Raw genomic sequence first — 14,422 nt, 5'->3', positions numbered from 1 at the left:
TTCTTTTCTTATAGTAGAAGTACCAACCTGGGTAGGGGATGCCTCCTTGAGCGTTCCTATAGGCTGAGTTGATTTTTACTAAAGCGTCGATGATGCCTCATAAAGTTAAGGCGGTAGCTCTTTCAAGGGTTGGGGCACATATGGTACGAATTGCTACGGTTATCCTCGCAACACCGCCTATACTGTAGCCGCAAATAGTTTGTTGAAATCTTCTGCAACCATAGTGATAATGTTTGATCTTTCAATATCATCAATGTTGGTATTTCAGTGTCGTCCATTTTATAACATCTCAGTTCAGTTCTTAACTCAGAGTTCCCACAGCCAACACCAATTTGATCTGAGAACATTGTGTTGGATCTCGTGGTAGTTTTGATGTGATCAACCAAGTTGGTTAGGTCCTGCTTTGTGTTTGATCCCTATGTCTGAGTGTGCAGGAGCTTAGGAGCGCAGGAAGTCGAGCAGAATACACAGCTAGCGAGAAAAACGGCACGGGAAGGGAGCCGACGGACTCGGTGCGTCCGAAGGACGAGAGAGCTGCGGAAGAGTACACCGGTGGGCGAAAAGAACGTGCGCGTCGTTCGAGGGACGTTAAGCCGGGGAGGAAGGCCGAGAATTGGGTTCGGGTAAGCCCTATTCCAGTTGGCCGCAATCATCCAAAAGATCAGAGCGTCGGAAGTCAAAACAAAGGAAGAATCAGGCTGAAAACCAAGCTCAAGGCGCCCTCAACAAGTAATGGAGGCGCCTCCAACTTGGAGGCGCCTTAAAGCTTGTTGAAGGCACCTCCAAGAAGACACCTCCAACTTGAAGGCGCCTTAAAGCTTGTTTAAGGCGCCTCAACAAGGTTTAAGGCGCCTTAAGCCTGGTCAAAACGACCGTTGAGCTGCGGATAGAGTTCTATCCGACCACTTACCTAGAGGCGCCTTGGACCCTTGTTGGAGGCGCCTTGGACCCTCAAGATAGACTTTCCAGGGGCTATAAAAGGACCCCTGGACCTAGGAATTAAACATCAACTCAAGCAATCAATACTGTAAGCAATTCCTAAGCAACTAGTGAGCTTCCAAAGTGTAAAAGGCTTCTCCGCCTTCAGAGAAGGAGATTTTTATTAGTGCATCTTTCATCGCCCTGGATTAACAACCCTCTTGGTTGTAACCAGGTTAAATCATGTTTCTGATTTATTTTCTGTCTCCTTAATTTAGTTGCTATTATTTTACTGCTGCTTTTATTTTTGAGTTGAATTCTGAGGAGGGTATAGTTTATTTTTATTTTCAGCAATTCACCCCCCTCTTGCCGGCCTCCGCTGCACCTACAATTTGTATCAGAGCAAGACCGCCTCAGAAGGACTAACCGTCGACTGAAGCACAACGATCAAGATAATGGCCAGAGCAAATATTCATCCTCCAAAGTTCGATGGGGATTTCGCTACATGGAAGCGAAAAATGGAGGTATTTTTTAAAATTGAATTTGATATTCTTTTAATAATGAAATACGGATATGCGGCGCCGAAAGAAAAAGAAGAACGACTCGTTGCTACAACTGCAACGAAGAAGGGCACATCAAGGATGACTGCCCGAAATTGAAGAGCAAGCAAAAGGAGAAAGCAAAGACCAAGTACAAGAAACCAGAATACTCCAAGCACGAGAACCTGAAGGTCTCTTGGTCAGACTCATCCTCCAAATCAGACGTCGAAGAATTCTCAGGGTTAGCTCTAATAGCTAACCATCAGCTGGAAGAAGAGTCAAGCTCAAAGATGAGTATCGATGAAGGGGGAGGAACATCAAAAGAGGAAAGCTGCAGTGAAGGGGGAGCCTCACCGAGTCAGGTAAGTCAGGTACGCAATCTAACCCCGACTCAGTCTTTTCGTTTTATTAAATCTCTTTCTAAAGGCTTATTCAAATTAGGAAAAAAAATAAAGAATTGAAAATGAAATTAGCAAGAGCATGCCCACTTGAGATATACGATAGTATAAAATCAGAAAATGATAAATAAAATTAGAAATTGAAAAATTAAAATTTGATGCATGTTTAAATAGATTTCCAAAATAAAAAATTAGAATTTATGGAAAATTAAACTGGTACATTAGAAACCATTAGGGTCAACTTAGAAGAGTGCCCGAGAATTATATACCCCCTAAGTATCTAATTAATCTAGTAGGAAGGAACTTCTATTGGGTTTCGAAATATGTACTAAATTAATTTATTTAATTAAAGCTCTCAGAAGTAAAATTAAATGTTAAATTTCTTTATGCAGCTTTGTCTAAGGAAGTGATTGTTGCTCCAATAACCAAGAAAGCCTAGTGCCTCGTCATGACCTGGAAGCTGAAATATTGAAATAAAATATTTAATTAACTTTCTGAAAAAACATTAAACTAAATTTAAATAATGCTTTGAAAGTTTTTTCAAACGTTTTTTTAGAAATTAATTCTTGACTTAGAAATTATTTCTGGAAAATTCTAAAAATACAGTTAACTTAGAATTTTTTTTCTTTCAACTTAAAAATATGTTAAATATTTTTTAGTGTTATACTATTACCCCATTTTTGCTGTGATCAAAGGGGGAGAGATTAGTACAATTTTAGGGGGAGTTAGGAAAATTAAAATTTTTAAATATTTTGCTACACTGTGTTGCAATTTTATTAATTGCAAATTTATGCTTAACATGCTAGTTTAGTAATTTTTCTTTAAAATTACTTTTTGTGTCTATTTTAACCCTAACTTGAACTTGGGTTGATGCACATCAAAAAGGGAGAGATTGTTGGACCCCATGATAGTTTTGATGTGATCAACCAAGTTGGTTAGGTCCTGCTTTGTGTTTGATCTCTGTGTCTGAGTGTGCAGGAGCTTAGGAGCGCAGGAAGTCAAGCGGAAGACGCAGCTAGCGAGAAGGACGGCACGGGAAGGGAGCTGACGGGCTCGGTGCGTCCGAAGGACGAGAGAGCTGCGGAAGAGTACACTGGTGGGCGAGAAGAATGTGCGCGGCGTTCGAAGGACATTAAGCCGGGGAGGAAGATTGCTCGAGGAGAAGGCTGAGAATTGGGTTCGGGTGAGCCCTATTCCGGTTGGCCACAATCACCCAAAAGATTGGAGCGTCGGAAGTCAAAACAAAGGAAGAATCAGGCTGGAAACCAAGCTCAAGGCGCCCTCAACAAGTAATGGAGGCGCCTCCAACTTGGAGGCGCCTTAAAGCTTGTTGAAGGCACCTCCACCTTGGAGGCGCCTTCAACAAGGTTTAAGGCGCCTTAAGCCTGGTCAAAACGACCGTTGAGCTGCGGATAGAGTTCTATCCGACCACTTACCTGGAGGCGCCTTGGACCCTTGTTGGAGGCGCCTTGGACCCTCGAGATAGACTTTCCAGGGGCTATAAAAGGACCCCTGGACCTAGGAATTAAATATCAACTCAAGCAATCAATACTGTAAGCAATTTTTAAGCAACTAGTGAGCTTCCAAAGTGTAAAAGGCTTCTCCGCCTTCAGAGAAGGAGATTTTTGTTAGTACATCTTTTATCGCCCTGGATTAACAACCCTCTTGGTTGTAACCAGGTTAAATCCTGTTTCTGATTTATTTTCTGTCTCATTAATTTAGTTGCTATTATTTTACTGCTGCTTTTATTTTTGAGTTGAATTCCGAGGAGGGTATAGTTTATTTTTGTTTTCAGCAATTCACCCCCCTCTTGTCGGCCTCCGCTGCACCTACACATTGATGATAAACTTGTCGATGATTGTACCTTGAAGTGGATTATCATGTCAATCACCTGGCCATCATATCATTTTGAGCCTAGAGAAAGAAAAACGAGAAGAGCGGGAAAAATGATGAGGGTCCTAGTGAGCCAAACCCAAACTCAAGTAAGTCTTTAAGAAGAGTGGTGAAGCAAGTGGATTATGTTTGCAGGGATATTTGCTCATGAGGGTCAGCTACCTTTTATAGGGTCATGACTATCGACCACATTCTCCTCGTGCCCTCGATTCTTACGATCATTACCACGTTTTCCGAGATAAATGAACATTATGTAAGATTAGTACACGTGAGAGTGGAGTGAATCACATGTCTTTAAAAAACTATAACTTTTTGAAGTGCAGCGAAAAAATATATTAAGAAAGAACGAAAGAAAAAAAACACAAGTATTTTTTACTTGGTTCAGAGCCTCCGTCAACTCCTACTCCCAAACTCATGATTCCTCAAACCGTATCGATGGATAATCTACTAAAAAACTCTTTCAAAACCACCGGAAGAGTGAATCGATTACAGAAATAAAGAACAATGTAACGACCTACATTGTTTTTGGAATAATAATAATGTAACTGATTTTAATTAAAATTTACCAACACCATATTGTTGAAGTTTAGAGCTCATATGTTGATGTCGATCTGCCAGCGGTTGGATGTCTTAAAATAGTAGCGCAACAATAATGTGGCATGCTCGGAGTAGCAGAAGAGTCGTAGTAACTCGAAAAATGAATTGTATTAATTCCACTGATCGAATAACTCTTTTATTGAGCATTGAGGGCGCCTCCAAGCTCATCTGAGGCGCCTCCAACCTTAAGTCTGATCTCTTAAGCTTCGATCGCGATAAGTCACGCGGATTGCGGCTTCTATCTACTTGAGGGTGCCTTCCAGGCTCCTCCACAAAGCTCCGAGGTGCCTCCGCGAAGCTCCGAGACGCCTCCACACAACTCCGAGGAGCCTCCAGCGCACTCTAGGGCACCTCCCTACCACGAGAACTTTATCCTCAAAGTTCATCCATGCAAGGGCGCCTCCGCTGGATCCAGGGCACCTTCGCCTCATTCTGTGGAGCCTCCTTGACCCTCTGAAGTGCCTCGGACACTATCTGAGGTTGATTTTTGCACACTAACTCCTGCAATGCATGTTAGTCCAAATAACAAAAAATAACCTACAAAACATAATTAGCACAATAAAATAAAATGACTCTTAATTAGATCTTGTCTTTCCAAAATCAGGACTTAGTCATAGTCTCAGCTTATACTTCCAAAATGGATCTAAGCCGGATCAGCGCCTAAAGTCCCTAATTGGGACTCACCCTCACTAAATCACTCTCCTCCAGTGACTTACCTCACTTATCATACAAAATCGCTTGACTCTATTTTGACTCACCAAGTCTTCCTGCTAGTTGTCAGGTCCGCAGACTTAATTAAATTTCGGCCAGCTGTCAAGTCCCACAGACCTAACCAGACTTCCTGCTAGATATCAGATCCTCCAGATCTATCTGAGCTTCTCACCAACTATCAGGTCTAACATACCTAACTAGATTTCAACATGATATTAGATCCTCCAGACCCGTCAAGTCCTACTCACTTGATAATAAGGTTAGATAACACAAAACATAACTTTAACTATTTATCATTCATCAAAACCTAAGTTTGATCATTGGTGCTCACTATACTAATGCATTACTGCCTATTTATTTAAGAGTGAATAACAGTGTTTTCCGCCTTCACCGTGATAACAATTGCGTTGTCCATGCTTTCAATGAATAATAGCTCATTGCTTTAATTCTTGATAGCTGGAGTCGTTTTGGTTTAGCTAGGGAGTACTTGGAACCCAAGTCGAACGTCGAGAGTCAGGAGTCAAATTGGAAGTCGGGAGTCTAATTGGAACCTGAGTCGGGGGTCGGATTGGAACCCAAGTCAGGTGTCGGGAGTCCTTGAAACCAGTATACAATTATTTTGACATTTGACTGTCACTTTGGCAATAGTATTGACCTCTTTAGCCACAGGGCCTCCACTGATTACGCCTGTAACACAGGTGTATAAGCTTCATGTCTTGTCTGTAATTCTGTATGACCAGTCCTATCCTCCCCAGCTGCATCTCAACCTAACCATTAATGGCATCACAAATGTTCCCAAATCACCTTATGTAAAAACCTCAGACAAAACAATGCATCTCAACCTCACATTCTATCCTCCCTAGCTGCATCTCAACCTAGCCACTAATGGCAATCACAAATGTTCCCAAATTACCTAGTGTAGAACTTAATAAGTTCCCACCCAGATGGAAAGAACAAGGTTCAAACAAAACATTGCATCTCAACCTCGCTTTCTATCCACCTAGCTGTGTCAAAACGTCGCAAACGTTCCCAAATTACATAATGTAGAACTTAAACCACCAAATTAAGGTAATCAGATCAAATGAAGAGAGTGTAATCAGATCAAACGATTAAAATATGAGAAAACACAAAGAACGCCATTAAACCACCAAATTAAGGTGACTTGACCATCTATAAACAGTCCAACTGTCCATATATGAATGCCAAGAAACACATATGTAATCTTACACATTTAACAGAAAAAACTTCATCATATTTTCATGATTAGCTAATCATATTTTTTTTTCTCTAGCTATAAATTTCTACGGAGAAAACATTCATATGAAAAAATTTCGTGCGTTCGCTACCAAAAAAAAAAAATGGTCAATTTCCAGCTATTTCTAACTCAATACCTCAACCTACTTAATCGATTCAAGGCACGCCAGGTGCAAGATCCGCTGCTTGGTCGCGAGCGCCAGCACCTGTCCAATCTCCTCAGGGGAGAGGTCATGCAGGTGGACAGAGTGGTCCGGAGTCTCTATGAGCACATCGTGGCACCCAAATCCGGTTAGCGCGTATTTTCCCAGCGCGACGGCGTCTGGGATATCGGCAGGGACCGGCGAAGGCTCGGCGTCGAGGCTGAGAGCGGGGTAGAGGTTCTCGATGACCCGGATCTTCCAGTCAGATAAAGAACCTGGGGGAAGGCGAAATATCTGCGGCGCGCACTTGCTCTCGTGGCCGGCGCAGAAAGCGCAGGAGGGCTTAGGGTTAGGGAGGGAGGAGGAGGCGGGCGGGATTTGAAGTCGGAGGGTCGGCGCGCGCGGGCAGGGGAGAAGAGCACGCAGCGGCCGAACACATCGTCGCGACGAATCTCGCAGGCTCGCAGCTTCGAGACGAAAAGGGAGAGGATGGCGACTCCATTGACGTCATCGTCCAGCGACGACCGTTATAAGTCTTGTGTGAATCTCAGCATTTATGTAATCTTAAAGCTTTTTTTAATCTAATCAGTATTTTTTAAAATTATTTTTATTTTAAAGAAAACTATCTAAATCTTTAAAACTAAAAAACAAAGACGGAATCATCGTAATGACGCCCTCCTTTTATTTATTACCATGACAGCATCCTGTCAAGCCTATTCGTCAACGATTTTTTTTTAAAATTATAACTATTATAATATAAATATTCCAATTTTAATAAATATTAATAATATTATATTTTAACCATTACAATATATAGAAGTGCTATAATATAGATATTTTATTTATTTATATTAAATTAATATTACATATCTCTTATCAATACTAGTAACATGACGTAATAATTATATAACTATCCGAATATGAATACTTTATCTAGAGTCAAATTTGTTAACACTTATTAACGTGCGTCAACATTATACTATATACTTATAAATCATAACTGACATTTTATTTATGATCAACCGGTCAATTATTGTATTATAAAAAAAATCCATCATAATATGTGAATTCCAATTATGATAATATTATAGAAGCTACCTTAATACGTGGAGTAGGAGAAGTTTTCAGTGTCCAAGAAACTTCGTGACCAAGATTGAGATACAAGTCAGAGTTAAGATTGGTAAGATCATCGATCCGATTATCCCCGCACAGTTGGATCACATCTATTGATCGCCCTACATAGTCAGATCAAATCCACCACTCTGATCGCCTCGCTTGATTCTCTCAGCTCCATCGACCAACAATCCTATCAGCTCCATCGATCGATGAGATGATCGACGATCTTCTTGATTCCACATACTGACAATCCTCTCTGCAAAACTGACTAAATACTCATGTCGACTGAATATTCCTGCCCATCAGATATTCGACTCATTTCCCTTGAGCATTGTTGAATCAGTGCCTCTCTCAGCTCTGTCAATCTAATGCTCCTTTACTTAACAAGTTAGTTATACCCTTTAGCCCAACTATCATAATATTACGTAAGCTTATCTAGCACGTGGGATGACGTAACACATGAATTAGTATGACATGTAAAATAACATGTGTAATGAAATAGTATGATTGTCATAGCATGATCTCATATGATTTTCTATAAATATAAAATGTAGATGACATGATTGTATAATAAGACGAAGATATACTGATGTGATTTTTTTTTTACTAGAATATAATATTCAATTAATGAGAAAAGTACGTGTCCTCCTCCAATAGTGTTATAAATGGAGTTTACTCCTACAAGTGAAAATATGCTTTAGGTTGCCACACTTACAAGTTATGCATTTCTCCTATTTAGGGGTGAACATTCGGTTAATCCGATTTATAAATTAACTGAATTAATCAAAAATCGATTTAGGGGGGCGTTTGGTATGAGCATGGGAATGAGAATCATTGTATTGTGGAATGGGAATGGGTATGAGCATGGATATCACTCTTAAAAACAATGTTTGGTTAGTTACATACTTTCTATCGGAATAAATTAATATTTCCTTTTTTACCCTTAAAGGAAAATAAGAGAAAAAAATTAGATGTGAGAGAAAGATGAATGTGAAAGAAAAATATGATGGAAGAGAATGATGAAAGAGAAAGTATGATGAGAGAGAAAATGTGATGAGAAAGTGTGATGAGAGAAAATGAGAAAAGATAATATGATAGAAGAGAGCATGATGAGAGAAGATGAGAGATAAAATATGATATGAGGGAAATTATGATGGGAGAGGATGAAGAGATAGAAAATGTAATGAGAAAAAATGAGGGGAGAGAGTGTGTGTGATGAGAGAGATTGAGGAGAGAGAAAGTATGATGAGAGAGAAAGTGTGATGAGAAAAAAAGAGAACAGTGAGTGTGATGGGAGAAATGATGAGAGAGAAAGTATGATGAGAGAGAAAGTGTGTTGAGGAAAAAAAGGAGGGAGTGTGGCAAGAGAGATTGAGGAGAGAGAAAGTGTGATGAGAGCGAATGTGTGATGAGAAAAAAAAAAGAAAAGAGAGTGTGATGGAAGAGATTGAGGAGAGAGAAAGTATGATGAGAGAGAAAGTATGATGAAAAAAAAGAAGGAAGAGAATGTGATGGAAGAGATTAAGGAGAGAGAAAGTGTAATGAGAAAAAAGAGGAAAGAGAGTGTGATAGGAGAGAGAAAGTGTGTGATAAAATGATGAGAGAGAAAATATGATAAGAGAGAACAAGGAGAGAGAAGTGATATGAAGAAAAAATAAATAAATAAATTTTGATATTTGATATTAAGGGAGAAAATTTTAGTTTTAGGTCAAGGGTATTTTTGGAATAAGAGAATATTTTGATTGATGAAAATAGGGTAATGACTCATTGAAGGGGAGGTACATGGGAATGAGTTATTACCCAATTTCAAGTATTCATTCCCTTATTCCTATTCCTATTCCTATAATCCAAACATTAACAATGACAATCAATGATTCACATTCTCATTCCCCACTCCTATTCCCCTAAACCAAACGCCCCCTTAGTGTTGGTTAACCAAATCAAATTAAAATTTTACTAAAATTGAATTAGTTATTCAGTTAACATCGAATTAACTAAATTTATTTAAAATAATAATAAAAAATTTATATAAAATTAATATCAAATTAACTGAATACTTATCCTTATTCATTTTCTCCGCATCCTAAAATTTGACTTCATTTTCTCAGCATCGTAAATCAGTTCCTCGAAGTTCGACGAACAGAAGACGGAGTCATACTTAAATGATCTAACACAAACAGATCTCATATCTATTATAATTGTACAGTTATAACAAATTTTCAAACTATTGTAATTGTACAACGATGCGATTTTTAACGTCTAAAATAAGAGCAATGAGACGCTCTTTTAATAATAAATGGATTTTTTTTTCTGACGTTGCCAATAAGAAAAAGAACAACGTCCTTCTAATTTTTAATCAAATCTTTAATATTAGTAGTTAGTAAAATTTACAAATTAAAATCACTTGTAATATAAATTGGTAGGATTTAAAATACAAACGACATTATCTCCCTCTCCTCCAAAGGGATCTTACAACAATCCAATCATTAATGTGTCACCACAGCTTGAATTCAATTAAACAAATTCAGTCAAACAAAATTGTCATGAGCTGAAAAAACAGGATTTTCATGGCATAATCATCTCAGGAAACAAAGGATCTAAAAGATCAAGTTTTTCAAAGTAGCTGCACATTTGATCCATGGTAATCTAGGAGTTCATCCAAAGCAAAGAATTTGTTATCATTGAATCGCACAAACGGATCCTCTGTTGCCGCTGTTATAATCATCTTCATCAGACTCGCTGCAAGAAAGAAAACAGTACCAAAATTACTGGAAAAATATCTATCATGAGATTTTTAAGCAGAAACGTATGATTAATAGTTTGAAGAACTATCTATGAACAACACATCCATTCCTGAAGGCAGATTGTAATCAGCCATTTAACCTCGCCTCATATAGTGAAAACAAAAGAAGAAAACAAGCTAAATAATTCAATGGATAGAGACACAAAACGGCAATGTATCATAAGTACCCAACAACTATCATTAGAAATTCCAAAGCATTGCACAGCCAACTAATTAACCAAACAATAACCAAGTTGTATCGATAGGTACATCACCAGATTTTCCATCTCAAGAGGAGAACATTAGATTAGTCATTGTGCACTTGTTGATAATTGTCTATATAGCTTTGGTCAAAAGTTAATAAACAGTGGCGCTCCAAGTAACTCAAACATAAGCAAAATTTGTTTTTATACTGAAAACCGATACATTAAGAAATCAATGTAAATGCCAATGAAGGGAAGGTTATTGTCTGCTTGGAAATCCACAAGGACATATCAATTTCAGTTGTATGCCAGGACGACCTTCAAGGGTGACAAAATCTTTGAGTGGTTTCAGCTGAGACTTGAAGGGGGCCCACAAGAGACAACAATGACATGGTAGGGTGCTTCAGGTAAGATGTGAAGAAAAGAGGAAGCGCAGGGGCGTGGAGGTCCAACATTCGTATCAGACCAATGCTTTTCCTTTATGGAAGGAAAAGAAGAAGGTTCAACCCTAGTGAGATTCTACTTTACACCAAGCTGAGGGATAAAATTCCATTACTCAAGTAGAAAGGGAATATGATACTCATGAATGGGGCTCTAAAGTAACATTTAATGATACGCTAACTATGTCAGACTACACTATTAGCACTTCCATAGTGCTATAAACTCTAATGAGCACAACTAAAAACAATTGAGAAGAAAAGTCTTATTGCAACTTTCATCGATTTACAAGGAGGTTGAAGGAGAAGTTCATGTTATTGTTGGATCGTATAGGCACTGGTGGAGTAAGTTGAACTGTTTTACAAATTCAACAAGAATGAGAAAGAGAAAGAAAACCAAGATATAGCTATCATTTGCATATAAAACTATACATCATTCCTACATGTCTATGCCTAAGGAAACAACTTGTGATTTTTTTCTACACTAGAATAACTAGGGATTAAATAATAATTTTCTACCAAACAGGAGTGAATTTATTGGACAGTTAATTCCAAAGTTAAGAGAAAAAGAGTCATCTCAGGATGCATCAGAATCTGGCTTGGTAAAAAAATGAACTTACCTAAGTTCAAATTCCTTGATCTCAACAAGTTCCTTCCCTGACAAATCCATCCACTTAACGTTTCCCTTTACAACCTGCTCTGGATCTGGTGATCTTGACTTTTTTAGGCTGCTCTTTAGCAATTTCTCACAGTTCCCAACCTCTGCACTTTTCTGTTCGAACACAACTTTCTCATCAGAATCCTTTTCCTCCAATACAACAGGAATTGGCGTAGCAACATTTTGGTCACCGCTGCACTGCAACTTCCGAGAGTTGGGCGGGTCGTAGACGTCGGACGATTTCGAGCAGCAAACAAGGGGATAGTTACAATTGCAGGATGAAATTTTCATGTCAGATCGCAACCACTTAAATCCGGTTTCATGACTCGAAGGGGAAATCTTTTAGGAAGAAAGCCCTCAAACCCACACCAAAATGTTACTTCAAATTGCTCAGTTCAGACCTCCAGAAAAAACTCAGCCAGTTAAAAAAAATGACAAAAAGGTTGGAATCTCACACGAGCGACAAAAAGGAGCCAATTTTCCCCTGGACAACGAAACCCTAGGATTCAACGAGACAAGTTTCGGAGTGAAGAAAAGATTTTGCCGTACTTTTGGAGTTGCTTTAACCCACTTGAGAACGAAATCCCAAAAGAAAAGAGCAACGGAGAGAAGCACAACCGGAGAAAGTAGATAAAATGAAATTAAGGCAAAAGGGGGGCATACGAAGAGCCAAGATCGTTCCTTCTGTTGCCTGGCAGTCAGTCCACGCAGATATCTTCCAGAAATCAAGAACATGGGATGGGGCGAAAGCGAAGTCTGGAACGACCGATTCCAAGGGGAAAGATAAATTATCAATCGTCAATTGCCAACCACCCAACCACCGGCGCTGAGAGTTGAGGTGAGGGGACTCACAGAAGGCGACAACGGCCACTGCGTCCTATGCATCGATTGGTCATGGCTTTATGAGCGCATGCTTTCTCTGCTGGGGTTGAGAACTCAGTAATTGATGAATTACAGCATTCATACAAAATTTTCTATCTAAAATATATAATTTAAGTTAAAAAAATCATTTTATTAAATTTAAATATTGATTATATCATTTTCTTTCTCCTCTGTAATATTTAGAAAATAAAATTTATTCCTTAAATTTAAAAAAATATTATTTATAAATATAAAATTTCAAAAATAGATACGATAATGTAAATATTTTTTAACTATCCTATCAAATAAGGGTAACTGAGATGGATATTCTTAGAATTTATCTATCACATTGTATGATTTATTTCTATATCCCTATAATCAACATTAATAAAGATTAAGCACCCGAAGTATAGTGCAACGATAGTCCATGTAATTTTTCAAATATTCATGGTTCAATTCTCGAGATAATATGTCCTGTCCGAGAGTCGAGACGAAGGATGCTGGGGCGTGGCGCTCCTATTGACCGTTAGTGGACTCCGAGCTGGAGGATCCTGTAATCACAGCAGCGTCAGTACCGAACCAGGAAGAGGTTCCCCGACGATAACCCTCTGACGCTCAAGTCAGTCACTGACGATGTGGGAGAAGAGAAAGAAGTGAATCGAAAGAAACAGAGTAACAGTAGCTACAGTAATTTTAGCATACCTCCGTCGAAACTTGGGACCTTTTATATAGGGCTCCGAGGGCGCGTGTGCACACTCCTTGTGGCATGCACGCTTCTCAAAGCTTTCCTGAAAAGACATGTCAGGAAAGCGTCTCTGACACCATACCTCAATGACCCAAGCATATCTCTGACATGACAATGGAAGTTTCCGTTGTACGATTCTCTGCTTAGTCATGTCGCCAACCATGCCGTCTATCGGTGGCACGAGTTCCCACAAGGATATCGGCTGATCCTCCTTTTGTCTGTTAGTGGGCCGAGCGGGATGGCCGGTCAGCCAGCCCTCAGCCGTCCGGGTGGTCTGGCCCTTGGGCCGAGTGGAGTGGCCGCTCGGCCAACATTCCACTGTCCGAGCTCCGTTGTTGTGTCAAGCTATACCTGAGTGTGACTGCTCGGTTGCGATCCCATTTCGCCAGTTCCGAGGTTCGATGTAAGTTCGAGCGAGCTGGTCGCTCAGCGTATGCGTCGCCAACACACAATTTTCTGAGCGTCGGAAGCTCGGTATGCGACCGAGATGTGGTAACATCGGGTTGATATCAGCTTGACTATCCTTCACCCAGGTTGGGCAAGTGGGTTGTCCGACCGGCCAGCGATACATGGACGTTGACCGCTTAGACTTTGACTTCCACCGTGGCAACGACTCTCTAAGGGGTGGGCCCTTATCACTGGATCACATGTCTCCCCCTCAAGTCTAGTCAAAGGAGGCTGCAAGTCCGACTGATTGGACAAAAAGAAGCATGGAGATCGGTTGACCGATCGGCCATTATATTGGTAGGATTCCGATCGGTTCGCCAAAAAGTATCGGTCGGCCCCGAGACCGATCCTTGTAGCCGATCGGCGCTCCAAGTATTTACACTTGGGCTTTCTCCCTCAGTGTCCTCGGACGTGTGCAGCCAATGCTGACGTCACCAGAATCTCTTTGAAATTCATGCAAATCACCCCCGTTAAGGCCGAGCACCCGCCCATGCCTAATGATGGCGCCCATTAAATGAGAAGCAGTGAGGGGATGCCACGTGTCGCTGCCCGCAATCACCTCATGCCCGAAGCAACAGGCTCTAACACGACGTCTGGCAATTTGAATTCCACGGCTGGATCTGTGTCTTGGGTTTTATGCCCTAGATCCAACGACCCTGCTTGGCCGAGCCGTGGGCTTATAACCTCGCAGAGCCCCTTCCCCCTTACCTTTCCGTTCTT

At 40.2% G+C, this 14,422-nt stretch overlaps 1 protein-coding gene across 1 annotated transcript; it reads right to left on the bottom strand.

Annotated features, from left to right (window-relative positions):
• Positions 1-10,072: 10,072 nt before the first annotated feature.
• On the bottom strand, positions 10,073-12,540 carry LOC122032578. Its single transcript, XM_042591880.1, has 2 exons — positions 11,612-12,540; positions 10,073-10,308 (listed from the first exon to the last, which is right to left on the bottom strand). Exons 1-2 carry the CDS (start codon positions 11,938-11,940, stop codon positions 10,248-10,250), a joined length of 390 nt encoding a protein of 129 aa, XP_042447814.1. The 5' UTR covers positions 11,941-12,540; the 3' UTR covers positions 10,073-10,247.
• Between the last annotated feature and the right edge of the window lie 1,882 nt (positions 12,541-14,422).

This window comes from Zingiber officinale, chromosome 11A, assembly GCF_018446385.1.
Source record: "Zingiber officinale cultivar Zhangliang chromosome 11A, Zo_v1.1, whole genome shotgun sequence".
Taxonomy (NCBI): Eukaryota; Viridiplantae; Streptophyta; class Magnoliopsida; order Zingiberales; family Zingiberaceae; genus Zingiber; species Zingiber officinale.
Note: the sequence above shows the minus strand (reverse complement) of the source record. Positions and strands in the feature narration are given on the sequence as shown.